At 43.0% G+C, this 20,207-nt stretch overlaps 1 protein-coding gene across 2 annotated transcripts in view; it reads right to left on the minus strand.

The window, feature by feature from the left end:
- KCNK2 (potassium two pore domain channel subfamily K member 2) overlaps positions 1–19,587 on the minus strand; it is a 135,215-nt gene extending 115,628 nt beyond the window's left edge. Inside the window, exon 1 of one of the 2 annotated variants that reach the window (XM_081000583.1) lies at positions 19,492–19,587. In XM_081000583.1, the coding sequence (XP_080856709.1) occupies positions 19,492–19,525 (34 nt within the window). In that variant the 5' untranslated portion in view covers positions 19,526–19,587. The remainder of the gene's footprint in view (positions 1–19,491) is intronic. The other variant, XM_081000584.1, reaches the window with a different exon arrangement.
- Between the last annotated feature and the right edge of the window lie 620 nt (positions 19,588–20,207).

Genomic DNA, 20,207 nt, shown 5'->3' on the forward strand with positions numbered 1-20,207 from the left:
CCAGAAACTTGAATCCTTAATGATTTTTTTCAAAATTGTCACATAATGGGCTGAAAATGTTATTAGTGTTATTTGTATGAAAAATAAATGTACTCCATTCTACTAAAAAGGCATCCTGTTTTGTTTGTCTCTTGATGACATGGTTTTAATGCGTAAGCTTCCCTGCAATGGCAAATTTCCAAAGCGTACTGTACTAGAAATCCATGGCAAGAGTCCTATTGTTCTTCTACACTTGTGTTATCGTAAGTCTGGCAGCAACTAACGTGAATCTAATCAAATCCTTATTACGACCCACCACTGAGTCAAACAGTGAACGTAGCATTTATTTTGTTTGGTGTTTTAGCAATTCTTTACCCAAAAAATATGCCAAAATTTGGCACACGCCCCCCCCCATCCCTCTTGCCTTCCATTCTACTCAGTTCAGTACATCATAGTTGTGATTCCTTAAATCTGCCTCTGTTCTGGGGGGCATAGAAACTGACAGCAGTTGTTTAACTTTCCAGATGCTATCCCACTGACAAAGAGGGTTTTCTTCCCCTGTATGTCTGTACTAAACTCCCCACAGCCTTTTCTGTGAGCCAGTGTGGTGTAGTGGTTAAGAGAGGTAGACTCGTAATCTGGTGAACCGGGTTCGTGCCTCCGCTCCTCCACATGCAGCTGCTGGGTGACCTTGGGCTAGTCACACTTCTCGGAAGTCTCTCAGCCTCACTCACCTCACAGAGTGTTTGTTGTGGGGGAGGAAGGGAAAGGAAAATGTTAGCCGCTTTGAGACTCCTTAGGGTAGTGATAAAGCGGGATATCAAATCCAAACTCTTCTTCTTCTTCATCTTCTATTATAATGCAGAAGAGTTTGAAACCAGGCTCTTTGATTCTTCTGTCACACCCAAACCAAGCTCTCAATAGGTACAAAACTCCTGGTAGTTTCCTCCTGAATCTTGCTGCTGGGAATAAAATAACCAATTGGTTGGCTTGACTTGGATATCTGCCTCTCAGTTGTACAAGCCAGCACAGTCCCTTCCCTTCCCAAACTCTTGAGTTGTGTCTCTCTGTCCACACTGTAGGAGGATGGATAATTTAATATGAGAGGCCCAGTATACCTGAAGGAACATCTCCACCCCCATCGTTCAGCCCGGAGCATAGCTGTCAACTTTTCCCTTTTCTTGCGAGGAATCCTATTTGGAATAAGGGAATTTCCCTTTAAAAAAGGGAAACGTTGACAGCTATGGCCCGGACACTGAGGTCCAGCACTGAGGGCCTTCTGGCGGTTCCCTCACTGTGAGAAGTGAGGTCACATGGAACTAGACAGAGGGCCTTCTCAGTGGTGGCGCCCACCCTGTGGAACGTCCTCCCATCAGATGTCAAGGAAATAAACAACTATCTGACTTTTAGAAGACATCTGAAGGCAGCCTTGTTCAGGGAAGTTTTTAATGTTTGATGCTTTATTCTGTTCAATATTCAGTTGGGAGCCGCCCAGAGTGGCTGGGGAAAGCCAGCCAGATGGGCTGGGTATAAATATTATTATTATTATTATTATTATTAGTTGTCAAATTTTGCAGAGCAAAAAAGAGGACACATTTGCCGACTTCTACTTTTAATTATGGATTGCTATGACAACTCTCATTTCACGTACCCATGTAAAAGAGGACATGTTCTGGAAAAAGAGGACATATGGCAACCCATGGGGAGAAAGACAGAGATGCAGAGAGCTGAGTTCGGGCTTTGTAAGCCCCTTACAGTGCTGGCTGCCTCCCTAGAGATCCAGTGTGGAAGAACCAAATTTGGGCCTATCTGTTAAAGAGTATTTAAGCTGTTCACCTCCATCTATGATCAACCTGTACATTTGTAAAGAAATGCAAATATTGCAAAATGCCAATAAGCCACCAAATGTGAGTAGGCACTGCACCCCCGGAACTTCTCACGGCTTGGAAAACTGGAGTACATGTAACAGTATGAATCACTGAGTTAAAGAAGTAACAACAGAGAGCTTTAAAGCGTACAGGTAATATTTTTAAGAGCTCTCCTACTGACATTCCGCCAAGGAAGTGTATATTTCCAATAAACCCATCCCTCTTTATTCTTGCATTTGGTTAATGCTACAGTGCTTTTGGAGTAAAGAAAAGCAGTAACTGCACAGCAACATTAGAAAGAGACACTACATAAATTCTCTTCTTGGTTGCCATCTGTTGCTGTAGCTGCCATTTGTTTAAATGGCATTGCAGAAGTGCAATCGGTTTGCTCCATTAGCTTTTGTGATTTAACCTTCACTATTTGGTTTTGGTCTAGTAGCCTATAGCAAGAGACAAAATTAAATTGTAAAGTAAGGGGAGATACGAAACGCTAGGCTGATGTAGCAATTATATGAAATGTCCTTGCCTAGCAAATGCATTCATTAATGAGTTTATTTATAGGTTGCCAACTTTCCAACACATGAATAAGAAATTCCAAGAACTGCTGTTTTTAGTCAAGAGTATTACATTATTCAATTATGAAGCAATTCATAAATGCAATTAATTAACTGAAGATTCACATTCCCAAACTTTCCATATATGGTTATATATCCTATAACACATTGATTGATATCTGTATGATTTATAGATGTTCCAGCAAATATCCAAAGTCTGATATATGTCAGCACTCATGTGAATCACAGACTTTTTGTAGGCCTGAAGAATTCATTGATACGTCATTATATATTAAGAGTCAACTAAATGTGATTGGAAAATACAGAAGTGAATATTCTTTCTTTTCTTTTTTTATTAAAGATTTTCTTGTTTTACAGAAGTAAGTGTAATATCTCGTATTTTTTCCGTGTAACATTTTTATAAATCTGTTTCATTTGTTGAGACATTAGGGGGAGAATTAAAAAAGGGGGGTGGAGGAAGGGAAGATGGGTGGGGTTGGGGTTGGGTGGCGATGTTTCTATTATGCTTAATGTATGTAGGGTTTGGTGTCAGCGTTGCTTGTGTTGTTCACTTGTGTTCCTTTGGTGGTGAGAGAGGTTGGGGTTGGCCTAGGGTGTGGTTGTTTGTTTGTGATTGGCTGTGGTGATCTTTGTTTTCATGTGTGAGTGGGGTGGGTGTTTTGGATCAGGTTAGCCATATTGATTTGTATGCTGTTGGTGGATTATTGTCATTGTCTTGTCGGGCTGCGTATGTGATAAAGGGGAGCCATACTGGGGTGAAGGTGTCTTCCTCTATTTGTCCCCGCACCAGTTTCAGTTCATTGGTTGATTTTTCTAGTAAGGCTGTTTCCCATACTATTTGGTACCATTGGTCCATGCTTACTCCTGACAGGTCTCTCCGGTGTCTGGTTATGGTGTTTCTGGCTGCTGAAAGTAGATGGGTTATGAGTTCTTTGTGGTGTAAATGGGCATTGTTGTCTTGGAAGATGTTTAGTAGAGCCAATTCTGGGGTGATGTCTAATACTTGCTTAGTTATTTTACATATTTCTCGTATGGCTGTTGTCCAGAATAGTTGGATTTTGGGACACTCCCACCACATGTGGAGGTATGTGCCTGTGGAGGTGCACCCTCTCCAGCATTTTGGTGAGGTTCCTGGGCGTATTAGTGCTAGTTTTCTTGGTGTTAGGTACCACCTGTAGGTGAGTTTCAGAGTGAGTTCTTTTCTTTTCGCTGATATGGATTTAAAGGGGGGGGGGTTTAGACCACATTCTGGTCCATTGAGTGGGGTTAATCTCATAGCCTATGTCATTCTCCCATTGTTTTTTGATACAGAAGTGAATATTGACAAAGGGTGGAGAAATACATGTTTATTTTCAGACATTCAGCTAAATGCTTCAGGAAGATCAGCATTTGCACATGAATGTCAACAGAAACATTCACCACAATGTGGATGTTCACTTTAATATTGCTGGGTATAACAGAACTATGAAGTGCATTTATTTTTAAATGAGATTCTTCTCTTGGATTTTCAGCTGTGGTATTGTACCTTTCAGATACTGTCTTCTTTGCTTAAAACTCCTGTTTGGTTTTCTCAAAAGCTGTGATGCTCAATCTCTGCAATGCTTTTCCCAAGCAGATGCTCTTATGTGCACCTGACATTTTCCCCCAGGCTTTAAAAAAAAATCTATTAGAAGGATCTGATTTTGGGTACTCTTGTTGTTGACTGCTTTAATGTTATATCTGCTGCTATAATGTTATGCTGTTATATAATGTTATATATGCTGTTATTTCTCTTTTAATTTCTGGGGAACACCTAGATGACATTGTTAGCAGACAGTACCTAAATGACAATAATAGAATAGAATAATATATACCTGTGTGCACAACTGAACACAGGAGACTTACATCGAAGTAAATATGCACAGGACTGTGCTGCAAGGGTCATTATGAACAGTTTTCAGGAAACGTGAAAAAGACTTGCAGAGCTTCTTGCTGTTATCATCCTGGCTGCATGCCAGACACCTGACTGCCCTCTCTGAGGGAGAAGCAAGGCTATGTTTTTCAGCATGAAAACCTGACTTTTCAGATATTGTAAATTAAGGTAAATGTGCCCTGGTATGCACTGTGCCATCTGGCAGGGTTGTTTAAAAGGTTTGTTTTTATGATTGCTTGGCTTGGCTTTGTATGCTATGATTATATTCCTCATTTCTTTCCCCGTTTTGTTTTGTTTTTTAGGTTTTAATTCATTTTGCCTTGGGATACTTACCTCTTAGGACTGCTTTGCCTAATGGTCTTCATTAATTAAATGCAGAAAATGCTTTCAAATACTTCATTTTTTGTGTCTGTCTCGGGAAGGAGTGCGCCTTCGGAGGTGAAGTCAAACCATTGGAGAGTTACATTGCCTACTTTGGCTGTAGAAACCGATATGGGAGAGACATGTTTTGCTGCAGCTGGGCCAGATGAAGGCGTCCAATTGTGCTGCTGCAGATGCATCGTGGCGTTTCTTTTTTCTGTGCTGCTGCCAGCAGTTATTCCTCCTCTGGTCACTGCTGTGAATACACAACCTACTGTCTCCAGGTGTTGCAATCATCTGCAAGACATTCCCACACGAAGGGGTTGATTTTGCCAGCCTTCATACCATGTGCAGACATCTTTGTAACACTGAGTTGGTATTCCAACAGTTATGGGGGGGCTGAAGCTAGTTCCTCATGGAGCTCGTCCTTGGGGATCCTGCCATCTTCCTGTGGACATGACTGTGGCGATCACACAGGGTCGCTGGACGTTTGACGGTCTATTGATCCCTGTGCCACCACTGTGATTGCTTCCCCGCTGCCACCAACCCATTTCTCTCGGGTACACACGGAGTCCAGACAGTTGTTAACATTAAATCAAATAAGCAAGTTTATTTTATAAGCATTAACAAGGTTATGGTTTCAGATAATTTTTCTTGTCAGTTTCTTAATATTAGTTTCTTTACCGGCCTATACCTTCCTAATAACTTCTAACTGATTATACCAACTCTCTATCTGACTCCTCCTAACAGTTTCTCTCACTCTCTCACATCAAAACTAGACCAACCCACAGACTTATCCTCCCTCTTCCTTCTCCAACTCCCAACTGACTTCCCAACAACTCCAACTCTAACTCTAACTCCTCCCCTTGGGTTCCCACTGGCCAATCACTTCACACTCATTTAACCCTTTCCTTATGACCCACCTAGGAGGGCAAACGCCACAATGACCAAGCCAGTGTAGACGTCGTTGAGACAGAAGTGTGAAGGTGCTGGGAATGTGAGCTTGGGAGAGCACATATTTGTTTGAGACCGTGTCCTGCCATGTGATGACTCAAATCTTCCTGACACAGTGCATGTGGATGGTATCGAAGCGTTGCTCCTGGCAGTGGTCAGTTGCCCACAACTCACTACCATAAAACAGCATGCTCAACCGCAAGCCCGGTAGACCTTCATGCTGGTATCGGTCGCTAACACCTCATTCTGTCATACCCTTTTGAAGAGGCGAGCCATTGCCGAAGCAGCCTTGCCAATACACTTGTCCAGCTCAGCATTGATGGAGAGGTTGTGTGGGTTGGTTTTACTGCTATTGTAAATGAATATTTTATAACATCTTGCATAAACCCCTCAGAGATTGATTAAGTGGCATACAGATTTTGCTAAATAAATAACGTTAGGTTGATGGGCAGAGCAAATCTAACTTCCTCCAGGGGACTGAAGAGGCAGAACCGCCATGGCATCTTGAGCCCCGCTGCTCACATCAACCGGGGCAAAAGGTGGAGGTGGATATAGCTGTGGCTTTTGCTGCACCAGGTCCAGATCAGACTCTTTTCTAGGAACTGGCTTGACTTAGGATCCAGCAGGTCCTTCAGCTCTGCCTCTGGCCCACTCTCCAGACACCAGTGGGGTAGCATTGCAAGTGTATACAAGCAATATTCATGAAATTGCTGGGGACTTCTTGTTTATGTATAATTAACAAACACTGATTTTTCTACTCAGAAATACTGTGCAACATATTCAGTTGATCAAGCTTCTTTCCTCTGGAATAAAATAAACAACCCAACGAGGTGGTGCCTTATTCCTCTGGAATGTTATGATTTTGATTTTCATGGTGCAACATATGTTTAGTCAAAATGGTTTCCCTTGCAATCCTATAAGAATTAAGGGCCCAGCTATTTGACCAACCATCAAGTTACTTTCCTAATCCTACTCCCATGAACGTAATTTATATATTGGACTATAGGAGACCATTTGCCTTAAGAATTTTTTCCCAATTGTGTTTAAAAACAGCACCGGGACAGAACAGCTGAGGTTCTCCCAATGGAAACAAATTATGGCAATAGAGATATAGAACAGTTATTCTGAGTATTAGTACATGGTAGGCAGGCAGAAAGGAAAGAATAGTTTATTAGGTGGGAGGAATAATATGAGCTAGTTGATCCTTATCTTTCCCCTAAAAAACTATGGGCCAGAGCACAGTGCATTCTAGATAGATTAGTGTGTTTTTAAATTTTTCAATTCAGCAGTTTTGCTTGCTTCTTCTCTATGTTATCCACAAAAGTTTGGAGGCAGGAGAATCAAGAGCCGATATAACAGCTTTGCTGCTTTAAGCAAAATTTTGAGAATCTGATGGTATCCAACAGAGGAGCAAATGGTCAAAATATTAAAGGATCTCTAGTCAAAATTTTAGGATGCTCTCTGTATTTAATAGAAAAATCCCCTTTCCCCCACCGTCCTCTCCCTGTCTTGAAGCAGATGAGAATTCCCGTCAGTAATTTTGAACATGCACTGCCAATTGTCTGCAGCATCTTGGGTCTTACAACTTATCTGTGGACCTGAACCTCCATCTCTCAGCCTAACCTACGAGGGGCATTCATTAAAGATTTCCCCTGACGTGCTTCCCGTGGACTGAGACAAATGAAACTGGGCACAGTTATTAGTCCTTCTCTACATAGATACCAGCAAGAGTCAAACACTTCTCCCATCGCTTTATGCAGCTGTGGAGACCTTGTCTGTAGAAGTCGGCAGGTTGCGTCAGAAGCCACAACTTGTCAGACATCAGCATTTCATCGTCTGGAAAAAGCTTGCCCTTCAAAAATAACTTCGTGGTTGGAAAGAGGTGGAAGTCCAATGGTGCAAGGTCAGGAGAATAAAGGGGGTGAGGAAGGATTTCATAGCCACAGGACCATGCTTCCATCTGAGTAACATGCAAGTTGTGAATCGAGGCGTTATCCTGCAGGAGGCAGACACCTTTGGTCAGTATACCATGCTTCTCAATTTTGATGGCCTTCCACAATTTCTGCAGCAGTGAAGCGTAGTATGTCTCGGTAATTGTAGTACCCTTTGCCAGGAAATCCATCAGCACTACTCCGCACTGGTCCCAAAAGACCATGAGCTTGACCTTGCCCACTGACAGTTGGACACGGGCCTACTTTGGCAGTTGTGAGGCAGAGTGCTTCCATTGTTTGGAGTGTGATTTAGTCTCTGAGTCATAACGATGGACCCATGTTTTGTCTTGAGTCTAATGGGGCCTTAGTCTGGCGAAGAGGTCATCATGGTTTTCATGACACATGGCCAAAAAAGCCCATGAGCATTTGACTCATTCCTGCTTCTGGAAAGGCGTCAGCAGCCAGGAAACCCATAGTGCGGACACCTTTCTCATGTGCAAATGGTCATGGATGATTTTTTCTACAGAGCCCACACTGATCTTGACATCTGCATCTAGTTGGCAAACGGTTATGCGGCGATCCTCCAAAATGGCGGACATGCCGCATGGTGTCTTCATCAATAGTGGACTGTGGTCACCCAGGAATGGGAGCCTTTCCACCAAAGTCCGACCACACTTGAACTGACGATGCCAGTGCTTGACTACGTCATACGATGGGGCATCCTCTCCATAGTCCCTTTCATCTCATCGAACGTTTCCCATGGTGTGCGCCTTTCAAGTACAGGAACCTGATGACCGCTCTGGATTCAACTGGTTCCATTATCAGACGTTACTCCATGTTAGCACCCGTAACAGAGAAACCATTAGGAACTCAGAGCTACAAATTACCACGTTACCTATGGAGAGAGGTATCATTATACATGTGCAATTTCACCCTCCTACAATAACCAGAAGTGGGTCAGGGGAAATCTTTAATGAATAACCCTTATAACTCACAGGCTTGTTGCGAGGGGAACAAATGGGAAATTGGGGAGCCATGTACACCACCTCAATCTCTTTGAATAACAACAAAAACCAATTTATGTGTTTATACAGGCAGCACCAGCCCACCCCCAAAAATCCATATTCCCCTCCCATGGGTTGAAAAGCAACTAATAAACCCTTCCTGCATATTGCTGCTACAATCAGTTACCCACTGGTCCATCCCATTGGCCTAGAGAAAACACACACATACCAAGAGATTGGATAGCAACACAATGAACATTTTTCTCAATTCCACTATCCCCTGCTCTACTGTAAAAACAACAGCAACAAAACCTTTGGACAACTTGATATATATGAAAGAGTAGCATCTGTTACTGTATAATCTGTAATACAGCATAGGCCAAAAAAAGAGATGAATAGAGACTAGAAATAAAAAGCTCACAAAACCAGGAAAGAAGACAACTTCCCACCTTCCATGCTTTGATTGCTACACTCCAAGTTAGGACAGCTTTGCCAACAACTATCCATATTAATCTCTGAGCTATAAAACCCATTGACTAGTAAAGGAAAGATTAGTGCATAAGCATCAGATCAATCGTTAACCTTTTGTTTGCAACGACAGGATCATGGAAGGGAGTCTGCATTTAACAATTATGATGAAATGCTTTTTCCAAAACAGGAAATGAATGGTTCTCGTCTTTTTCATGGCTCTTCTTGAGAGGCTTTTCACATACAGTATTTCCAATAAAATCTTTTCAACAAAACCACAAACGCACACCCTTTCAGGAATGGACAGCTATGAATCTCCCAGACAAATATCGATCTCCTTTGGTAGGACTTTGATTCTCTGTTCATCTTTTATGCTAGTTTGAGCCCAGGTGCCTTAGAAAATATATTGGGATTTATTTTTCATGGGTTGGGAAACCTCAAGTCCTTTCCCCCATTTCTTTCTGAATATATGATGGGAGTTGTACAGGCATTTGAAAAGACATGGATGGCAGAGGTGGGAACATCATGCTGGATGGGCAAGGAGAAACTACGTTCACTGCCCTCCATGCAGGCAGCCAGTGGCTGTTGCTTCTCAGTGTCTTGTCTAGGTCCAGTATCAAATATTATTTTCATTCCATTATAGGAGCTTAGGACTAGTTGAGCATGAAAGACATACTACATTTTCAAGAGTTTTTCAGGATGTTGTTAACACAGCTTGGGCACTGCATTATTAAGGGATTTCCTTCTACTATGTACAAGTTCCCATTAAGATCAGCTAAGTCAGGCCAGTTCCAAATTCTGGCACTGTTAGATCCTTAGGGTCTTGAGATTGGACATCTTTAGCATGGAGTTCTCTAGGCAAGGATGCTCCCTCAGCTTCCAATAGCAGCTTATAACTTTTTCTTTATTTTTTTGAAACCTCTTGTCCAAAATTGAGGGATGCATTTTAAATTACCCCTATTTGTTCTTACACCCACCCACCCACATTCAAAAGGCATGTTTTTACATTTTAGCATTTTAAAAGTGTATAGTCCAAGACACTCTTTCTGTGTGTGTGTGTGTGTGTGTGTGTGTGTGTGTGACACACACACAGAGAGAGAGAGAGAGAGAGAGAGAGAGAGAGAGAGAGAGAGAATGATTTTTCTTAGGTCACATTCCATTGCTTCACTTCATTTCAGTTATGTAGTTTTGGCTGTTTGCAAAAGATGTGACCTTTATGGTTGGTCCTTTCGATTTTTTTACATTTCTACATATTTAGACAAAGATACATTCCTACTTCGGAATACAATGAAAATGAAAATAGGGCAACAGAACAGCAGGAATTTCTCCACTGTAAAAAGGGCAAGGACTAGAGACTTGATATCGCAGTTATGACTGTATTAAGTTGCCAGATGAACAGTTCACAAAATAACTCTTCTTTGTAAATGATTATTATACTTCATTGTTCGTAGCAGGGCCGGCCCACCAATGAGACAATGTGAGGCAACCGCCTCAGGTGGCAGGATCCAGAGGGGCAGCAGATCCCTATATAATCTTTATTCCACCCCTTGTTCCTGATGTAGATCTCCACTCACCCCTTCTTCCCTGGCAGGGAGGGGCTGCCATTTTGTGGTTTGCCTCAGGTGCCAAAATGCATTGAGCCAGCCCTGGTACATAGAAAGCAATTTTCTAGAGCTTGGAGGTGGGGAAGGGGTCTGCGGGCAACAACCCATCACTACCTAAAGCCTATTTGGGCCCCCACAGGCTAGGCCAGAAGTTGGGCAGAGCCTTTTAACAATCTTTTCCCCTTTTTCATTTCACTATTGCGGCCCGTCCCCCACCCCCACCCCCACCCTCTGCTTCTCCCTGGTCCAACTGGTTATTGGGAGCTAAACTAAGTATGCCAGCTCCAGGTTTGGCCTAGTTGTCTCCCATGCTAGGGCCACACCACTCAGTCCAAAACCACCCCTGACACCCTCCCCAAATGCCCCATTTTGACCCCCTCACACTAATCTCAAAGCTCCAAGAATAAGCCAACAAAAATAGTGGAGCTTTCTGTGAACACAAAAGAGAGGCCTCTGCATGTGGACCACCCTGTCTGAATGTAGGGAGGAGGGTATGAACATCCTATGACCCCTAAGACCCTGAGACTGCTCCATTGTGCTCTACCTAAGAGCTGCAGAAAACTCAAGCTGAATAAAATGACATAACAGCATAGACCACCTCCCCACTTTTTAAATGAAACTACAAATATTAGTAGAATTTATTTTCCAAAAATTCATACTGAACCTCTACCTTTCCCCCAACACAGAACTTTTGTGACATTATTTTATTCATTTTTTGGTTTATAAACCAGCTCCTAAACTCCTAACAATGGGTTACATATTAAAAACAAAATGCACCTGGGAGCAAGTTCTATTGACTCAGCGGCACTTGCTTCTGCTTAATTCATAGGACTGCACTGCAAGTTTATTTTCTGCCTGAGTCTTACTTTTTCTAATATCAAGAGTGACAAATACAGTCTTTCCCCCCCTTTCCCTCCATCTGTTTTTTCTTTTTCTTCTTCTTTCTCTTTCTGCTCTGTGTTTTTATTTAGATTAGTTTTTTTTTATCCTTGGTAAAAAGAGATCCAATATTAATCTTTGTAGCCCCCCCCCCAAAAAAAATTCAATAAAATTTATTCAACAAGAGAGAAAGATAAATACAATCAAGCAAGGGCCGAGGCACCACTCACTCCTCAACCACAACCACAAATTCCAGTCATGGAACAGAATTCCATGCTTGGTGATCAGGGCCGTCTTTAGCATATGCGTCGACACAAAAATCGGCCCAGCGCCCCCAAATTTAGTATAGCTGCTCCCAGTTGTTGAGCTTTTTGGGGAAGGGAGAAAGCCAAAGTTGTTGACCTTTTTTGGGGGAGGAAAATTGCTCACCTATAACAACGACACAGTGAAAATAACTGCTTTTGTTTCCTGACTCATCAGGAATATTTGGCATTACGGTGTATCAGAGCGATGGAGGAGGGGGGTGGGGAATTTTGCTCCATTGCTTTTCACTGCTGCCAATCGAGAGGGACTGGTATACAGTAGGTATACATTTGGCGACCCCCCAGAATACATTTGCTGCCCCCCCGAATTTGGCACCAAGGTGCACCGCACCCCTTGCACCCCCGGGTAAAGACGGCCCTGTTGGGGGTGGCCAGCAGCCCATTATCCCAAAACCAACACCATTCCTACCACTTCTGGTCCTGCCACTCCACATACAAGCAGGCCTTCTTGGGCTGGAGAAGGATGATGCCCTTTTTCTGGGGGGGGGGGAGATGTCATAATACAAATTCTTAGAAGAATAATTGAAAATCAAAGAGATTCATGTACATGATTTAGTAAAATAAACAGAGCATCAGCAAGTGTGTTTGTGTATGTGTGTGTTTTGTGTCCGCAGTGTCGACAATTCGAAATCTGTAGCCTGCAGCGGAGAGGTTTCTCTGCCCTGGCACAGGAACGTTCGGAATCCATCTCAAATGTTATTGTGCTCTTGTAAAAACAGTATTGTGTAACATGCATTGCAACACTTAGTTCAACCTGGAGTTTCTCAAGTTGGGGGATAATTCGTATAATTCCCCTGTTGATAGGACTATGAGGGTAAAATTGAGGTTTACTAAAATAAGCTGCATGGCAAAAGGTTCATCCCGATTCCTTCACTACCAATCCAGGCCTTTACTCAGCTCCCACAGGACATGCATCACAGAGTAAATAAGAGTGTCAAAGCAGTTGCTTCACTATCACATGTACTTTAGCAGTGACTGACTAGGACTGCGTGCTGTTGCAGCAATAATTCTTCTTGCCTTTGTATAATTCAGTGCAATGGTTTAATTACAAGTGGTTCAAATTTGCTATGAATTAATTTAGATGCAAAAGTGACCTGACTATTTTTCTTCTGGGTATGGGGCATAGCAGTGCTTAGCAGAACTAGCACTTTAAAGATACAGGGGTTTGCTTAGCCTTTTGTTTTGGTTTCTGTGCTAGAATGCAGGCAAAGATGAAATCAGCTTCTGGGTTGGGAGTGAAGTAAGCCCTCTTGAAAGGTGAGGCCATGATCATAGTTTTGAATCTATGTCCTATGTGAAAAGATCAAAGCTGAAGAAGTGTAGAGCCTAGGGATGGATTTCAGTTTCTCATTTTCCCAGTCTTAAATTCAGTTCTCCACGTTTCCACATCGGTCTGCAATTTTTCTTTTAAAGAGTCTTCATGGCTATTTATTGGCATTTTGGCGCAAATTTCTCCTAATGTACACATTTTTGAATGCAATTGTCCCCGATGTACATAGTTTTGCAAAGCAATGTCCCCTGATATAAAACATTTTTGTATGCTATGTTCACTAACATATACACTTTTATGCACATTTTAGTATATGAATTTTTGTACACATTACTTGACTGGGGAATTGCATTGCAAAATTTGTGAAAGTTTGAATTCTGCATGATGGCTGTGTTTTGGATCACACGTTGTTTCAGAAATTACCAATTAGGTAGGTTTGCCTTTAAATGTGAATGGAATCAAAATTCTACTCCATCTTGAACAGTGGTAAATCTAAGGATACAATCTCTATACTGGACATGCAAAATTCAGAATCCTTGAATTCCACCACCATGTTTGGGTGGTGCTGAACTCTCAGAAGGTGTGAAATATTTTCAGTAGTTACAACATGCGGTTTCAGTATCCTACATAGATCTGTATCTGTACCCTATGATTGGAAGATGCAGAATAACTGTATACAAAATAAACAACTCAAGACTTCTACGTTTGAATTAATTTGTATAATTTATGCAGGTTCCTGAGCTTCTATTAGCACTGACTATTGATATTCAAAGGGACGCGGGTGGCGCTGTGGGTTAAACCACAGAGCCTAGGACTTGCTGATCAGAAGGTCAGGGGTTCGAATCCCCGCGACGGGGTGAGCTCCCGTTGCTCGGTCCCTGCTCCTGCCAACCTAGCAGTACGAAAGCACGTCAAGTGCAAGTAGATAAATAAGTACCGCTGTGGCAGGAAGGTAAATGGCGTTTCTGTGCACTGCTCTGGTTTGCCAGTAGCGGCTTAGTTGTGCTGGCCACATGACCCGGAAGCTGACCCGGCTTCCTCGGCCAATAAAGCGAGATGAGTGTCGCAACCCCAGAGTCGGTCACAACTGGACCTAATGGTCAGGGGTCCCTTTACCTTTACCTTTATTGATATTCAGCACATATGCAGCATGGGTAAAGCAAGAAGGTAATTGAGAGATAATATGTGAATTATGCTAATATTTTCTTTGAATATATTGTCCAACTTGGATTCCTCTGTCTACTTCAAACTCACATTGATGCTCTCTGAACAATTGTCATGCTGCTAACCTTATATTTAGATATATACATTGCATAAAAAACCCTTCATTTACCTGTAAGCCCAATTAACCCTCTGGTTTCTCAATCTTTTATATGCACTGGGTGAGAAAGAGACAAAATCCAGAAGCAGCTGTGGTCTGAAGACACAGATCAAGGGAGCCATTTAGCTGGCTTGCTCACTTGCAAGTGCTAGCCCTTCTTAGTACAAGCATCTCAGCTGATACCCTGGGACCCTGCAGAACTGAGATGTTTGGCTTTCTGAGCATGAAATAAGAAAATGAATCCACAGTGAAGCAGTTGCCCACATCAAGGCTATCCATGCCAGGATTTTAGGTGATGCAGTGAAGCAACAAGGGGACTTCCCCAATGTCTGCTGATTGCTTATTATAAGTAGCATACCGGGAAAAAGTAGCTCATCATGCGAAAAGGTCCTATGTGTACCATTCTCAGGAATTGCTAGGGATGGAAATAGGAAACCACAGACCTAAATTCTGCTGCCCCACCCAGTGAGTCACTCAGGGCTGTAAAGGGAAAGATTCCCAATCTGTATGAGCAGATCTGCTATATATCTAAAGCACACCTAGCACACATTTAAAGCAAATGACTCCTCCCCCCAAGAAGCCCAAGAACTGTAGTCTGTAATGGGTGCTGGTAATTGTAGCTCTGTGAAGGCAGCGGTGTCAGAAGCTGTGGCAGGACGGAGTGTGGAGGGTGAACAAAACCTGCTGTGCCAGCCCAGCTCTTGCCGTCACCAGGCAGGCACGGGGCATAGAGGGTTCACAGGGTCACGCTGTACCACCTGCCTGCCCACCCACGCAAGGGGGAGCCCGGCCGGCCAATGTGCCCCTTGGCGGGTGCATCCCCCCCCCAACACTAGCCAGGTGGTCATTCAGCAAAGGGGCTGGGGTTGCGTCGGCAAGGTCAGGCCAGGCTCCGGAGCCCAGAGACCCCCAGCAACAGGCAGGGCAGTATGCAGATCCCTGGGGGGGGGGGCGTTGCCTGGTTTTCACCCCCTCAAAATTGTACTCCCGGGGCTATGGCGCCCCTGCCATCCACTCTACACCCCTGTGTGAGGGGAAAATTTAGGGGAAGTCATGTGTTTTGGATATGCAAATGCCCCTCCACATGTACCAAATTGTCAGCCCTCCCTTCAGTCCTATATATTCTTTAAAATCACATTTCTCATTAAAAACAAAGACACTTTAAACTATCACCTTAGATTAACAGGGCTACCCCTCTCAAAAATTTCTCATTAAAACTCTGTCTTGGGTGTTTTAATGCTAAATTTTGAAAGAGGTAGCCCTGTTAGGCTACTTTCCCTTCAGTCTAGAAAACGTGAAATCATCTATTTCAAGGATCCCTACAGGGAATTCTGTTTTTATGTCACACTATATTTTCAGAGACCTGTGGTCACTTCATTCTGTAAGGGGCAACCTGTGCCGAGATAAGGATTGAGTATCAATAAGCTCGTCTTGAAGCACAAGCCAAATCAGATGTTTTGGTTTAAAACTGTGAGATTTAAAAACTGTTGAACCAGAAGAAGCACCCTCCCCTATATTGTTTCTACTCCCAGAGATAAGCACTTTCGATAAGCAGAGTTAACAAGCTCCCCTCATTGCAAACTGCAGATTCTGCAGATGTGCTCAGGAAGATCAAACTTCAAAGTAGAAAGAACTAGTGTCAAGGCAGGGAACTCTGGTGGAGGGGAGGGGGGGAAATGCCAGAGTGCTATATTTTCTAAGGAATGTACTTACTCTGCTTTGAAGGGGGAATTCATGGGTGTGATTCTGCCTTCTTTCAGTCTTCCCAAAGGCACTCATTACCGAGCGCATACTGAACAAGGAGGAGACGTTGGTGTGACTTTACCTTCCTTCCTCTCCTGCCTGCCTGGTCCCCCCCCCCCCCGATGAATAACAATAAGCTAACAGAATTCTTAGCACTGTTGACAAAATACAGCTTCCAGGATTCATTGAGAGAAGCCGCAATGCACACCATTCATTCCTGGACCCACTTACCTGAGGAATGTATAGGATTGCACTGTTTCTTCAAATTGGCAAGTCTCATTTGACAGCAACTAGAAATTATATCTTTAGTACAGAGCTTTCCAAACTGTGTGTCATGACATGTTAGTGTGTTGGCTGCAGTGTGTGGATGTGTCGTGTGAATGCTCCCCGCATTCCTCCCGAGGCTGGAAAGCGGTTAGTTTAATAATAATAATAATAATAATAATACTAATAATAATAATAATAATAAATTTTATTTATATCCCACCCTCCCCAGCCGAAGCTGGGCTCAGGGCAGCTAACAACAATCAAAATAATCCAGCATTCTAAAAACATTCATTATAAAATTAATTAAAATCAAATTGATGGCAACCATTAAGCAAAATTCTGTGCAGAGGAGGGGGTCAGGCTGCGCCCTGACCAAAGGCCTGGTGGAACAGCTCTGTCTTGCAGGCCCTGTGGAAAGATGTCAGGTCCTGCAGGGCCCTGGTCTCTTGTGACAGAGCATTCCACCAGATTGGAGCCGCGGCCGAGAAAGCCCTGGCTCTAGTTGAGGCCAGCCTAACCTCTCTGTGGCCTGGTTTAACCTCCAGTTTGCTAGTAAAACTGAATTAAAGGTAAAGGGACCCCTGACCATTAGGTCCAGTTGTGACTGACTCTGGGGTTGTGGCCTCATATCACTTTATTGGCCGAGGAAGCCGGCGTACAGCTTCCGGGTCATGTGGCCAGCATGACTAAGCTGCTTCTGGCGAACCAGAGCAGCGCACAGAAACGCCCTTTACCTTCCCACCAGAGCAGTACCTATTTATCTACTTGCACTTTGATGTGCTTTTGAACAGCTAGGTTGGCAGGAGCAGGGACCGGGCAACGGGAGCTCACCCCATTGCGGGGATTCGAACCGCGACCTTCTGATCGGCAAGTCCTAGGCTCTGTGGTTTAACCCACAGCGCCACCTGCGTCCCTAAAACTGAATTACTATGTTGCAAAATGATGTGTAAAAAGTGTGTCACCAACATGAAAAGTTTGGAAAGTTCTGCTTTAGACTCATCAGCCCTGTAATGTGGAATGTTCTGCCATCAGAGATTCAGCAGGTGGCTTCTATTTCAGCATGACCAGCCCTCTCCCTGTCATGGCCCGCTGCATGCTGAGGAATGGTGGGAGGCACCAGCTGGGGAACCCCCAAGAGAACCCCCAAGGGAAGAAGGCTCAGAATCAGGGTGGTGGGACAGACGTCTTGGAAGCTGAAGAGCAACAGGGTTTAGTGAACAAAAAAGAGGCTGTGGCAGAGGGCAGTCCAGAATGGGAGGCAGAAGTGGAAGCTGGAGAGGAGGGGAGCCAAGAGGCAGAGATGAGTCAGGCTGGTGAAGAAGCCAAGGGGTCTCCCGCTCCTGCTGCAACCAGCTCCCCTCTCCTCTGGGCTCCCAGAGACAGACGAGGTGTGAAGAGGGAGGAGCAAAGACAGACACGATGACTTGGAAAGGAACCCAGGGAGGAGGAGATGGGGAACTTCAGTCCCCACAACTGCCTCATAGGGGGCAAGATCTGCCAGGATGAGTTCCTGTGCTGACTAGGCCTGGCCTCCTGAGCTGACCTTGTTTCCTTTAATAAAGAGCTAACTTCATGCCATGTGATTTATTGTTGCCTGCTCATGACACTCCTCAATGCAACTCTTCGAGATCCTCATCCAAGGCACTACCTCTCCACCATTGTGTCATCAGGATGATTGACCAATCCACTATTATTTGCATATGCCAATCTGGTAGTCCCACCCACCTCTTGGTTGAACTCTGCTGTGACCAAAATACAGTGACTATTTACGTATAGAAGGCAAAGATGAGATTTTTATTTTTATTTTTTAAATTATCCTAGCACTGCAACTGAAAAATTCTAGTTTGTATTCTGTCCTAGAACAATGACAATATTTTTAATGCAACTTGCAGTTGAACCGTTTGGTTTACTGGGATACTAAGCTTCTAACACCAGGTCAAGATTAGTTTGACCAGGTGTCCATTCTGCTACATTTGCCAAATAATCAAGGAGAAGATAAATCAGGCCGTGGAAGGGTGCCAGAACGGAACATTGCCTTCCTATTGCTTTGAGTTTCCCATACTTGCCTCACTGTTTTAATCAGCTGTTTACAGAAATTCTTACTCCACTCTTCCGATACATCTACTTCACCTAGAGTGGTTTACAACAGTTAAAATCCTACGTTTGTGATGCATGTAGTTAGTCGTCAGTCTAGCTTAAATTTCATCTCTTTGAATGGGCACTTATATCAAGCAATTGACTTTTAGTTGTAAGTAACTAAACACATTCCGTTGTGGGCTGTGACTTCAAAGACAAAGAAAGTTATGTACCCCCCCCCCCAAAAAAAAAGCTCTGATAAAATATGAGGGACAAAAGAGAAGTTGGTATGAAATGACCCTTACACAATGGTATAAAATTCATTGCTATAAAGTATTTTACTGACAGGTGAGGCTGAAGGGAGACTACAGCTGAAATCCTGTACATACTTGATGTGCAACACAATCCTGTGCATATCTACCTGGAAGGAAATCCCACTGAATTCAAAGGATTTACTCCCAAATAAGAGAGCATGTGATTGTATCCCTAATCACGAACAAAAATGCATTCCATATAATGAGTTTGGATTAATTAGTCTAATACATTGGCATTTACATATTATGATATCCAGAGGCTCCAAAAATTAGACATACAAATGTTTCAACTTTTAACAAATAGTGGCTGCAGTCCTAAACACATTTACTCACAAGGAAGTCCCATAGAACTAAGAAGAACTTAGCTGTGAGAAAATAGGTTTAGAAATGCATTGTATGAGGTTCAGCATCAGTTAAGGTTGCATTTTTTGTCAACTGAAAATCACAATAATAGAAACATAACAAATTGAGTTGTTGGTTAAGTATTGGCTGGTGCATAGGAACAATCAATGTTCAGTAGCTCCAAAGTAGGTTTTATTTATTCTAGTTCAAAATCCCAACTCTGGAGTTCAGACATTCTGAATCACCAACACATCACAATGGTTGTGATAATTGCATTTTGATTTGTAGCAAGGATACTTACAATGGAAGTGATACCGTGCTTGAAGGTTCATCATTTGGTGGTGTAATTAGAAATCAGCATGCTTTTTTCCTTCCTTGGATAAAGTAGTATTGTATTTCCTTCCCATTCCTCCAAAAAGTGATTCACTTTGAGCCATTTCCTTCAAATAGCATGTTTCATTCTTAAGTGCATGCAAATTTTGTGTGCTTATATTTCCTTTCCTAAACAATCAAGCGATCACCCACAAGTCAATAAGCCATTAGTGGTGTTAAATCTATCACATTTGCATGATGATTTACATCTTCCAGCACTTTACAAGGGATGCTTGATTTAACTGCAAAATATTCCTCATGGAGGTGCCTCTGATAAGTGTCCCTTACGACAATGGGGAAAAACACAAGTAGGTAATCCTCCAGAGGAGATTAAAAGGCAAGAGCTTGTGCATGAGTTGATCAGAAAAAATATTTATTTTTACTTCCTACCCAACCATTATTCACGCATAAGGCGTGCCTGTGCTGAATGCAATGCCGCTGCTACTGTAATAGTATCCAAAGAGTTGTTAGAGACTCAGCGGGGTTTGAAGTACATAATATTTTCCATTCTTTAAAGGACAACAAGATCTACATGGCCAAAGTTTATTTTTAAGATCCCGTGGTCACTAAATGAAATCACAATGTGATGTGTGTGTCTCTGAAGAGCTGCTCCTCTCCTGTTATTTCACACAAATAAAGGCATCT

Source organism: Podarcis pityusensis (genome assembly GCF_964106645.2).
Source record: "Podarcis pityusensis genome assembly, chromosome: 3".
Classification (NCBI taxonomy): Eukaryota; Metazoa; Chordata; class Lepidosauria; order Squamata; family Lacertidae; genus Podarcis; species Podarcis pityusensis.